Genomic DNA, 223 nt, shown 5'->3' with positions numbered 1-223 from the left:
GGGCCGGGCAGCCCCTCAGCACGTTTACCCGAATCCAGCACCCCCCAGCCCCATGAGCAAGCTCCCGCACCGCCAGTGCCCACTTGACACGCTGACAGCACCCACCTTCTCCTCAGCAGTCTCAGCCAAGTGCCGCAGGCGAGATGTCATGCTCACCAGGCTCTGCTCAAAAGCTGCCACCAGGTTGGCCTGGGAGAGGTGGAGAAACGGGTAAGCATCCATG

The 223-nt window shown here is 63.2% G+C and overlaps 1 protein-coding gene across 1 annotated transcript in view; it reads right to left on the bottom strand.

Annotated features, from left to right (window-relative positions):
- NAV1 (neuron navigator 1) overlaps positions 1–223 on the bottom strand; it is a gene marked incomplete at its 5' end in the record, with an annotated part of 9,222 nt that overhangs the window by 8,570 nt on the left and 429 nt on the right. The window contains 1 exon segment of the mRNA XM_010287471.1: positions 106–189. Within this exon segment, the coding sequence (XP_010285773.1) occupies positions 106–189 (84 nt within the window).

Source organism: Phaethon lepturus, unplaced genomic scaffold, assembly GCF_000687285.1.
Source record: "Phaethon lepturus isolate BGI_N335 unplaced genomic scaffold, ASM68728v1 scaffold40615, whole genome shotgun sequence".
In the NCBI taxonomy this organism is placed as follows: Eukaryota; Metazoa; Chordata; class Aves; order Phaethontiformes; family Phaethontidae; genus Phaethon; species Phaethon lepturus.
This window is presented reverse-complemented; position numbering and strand designations above follow the sequence as displayed.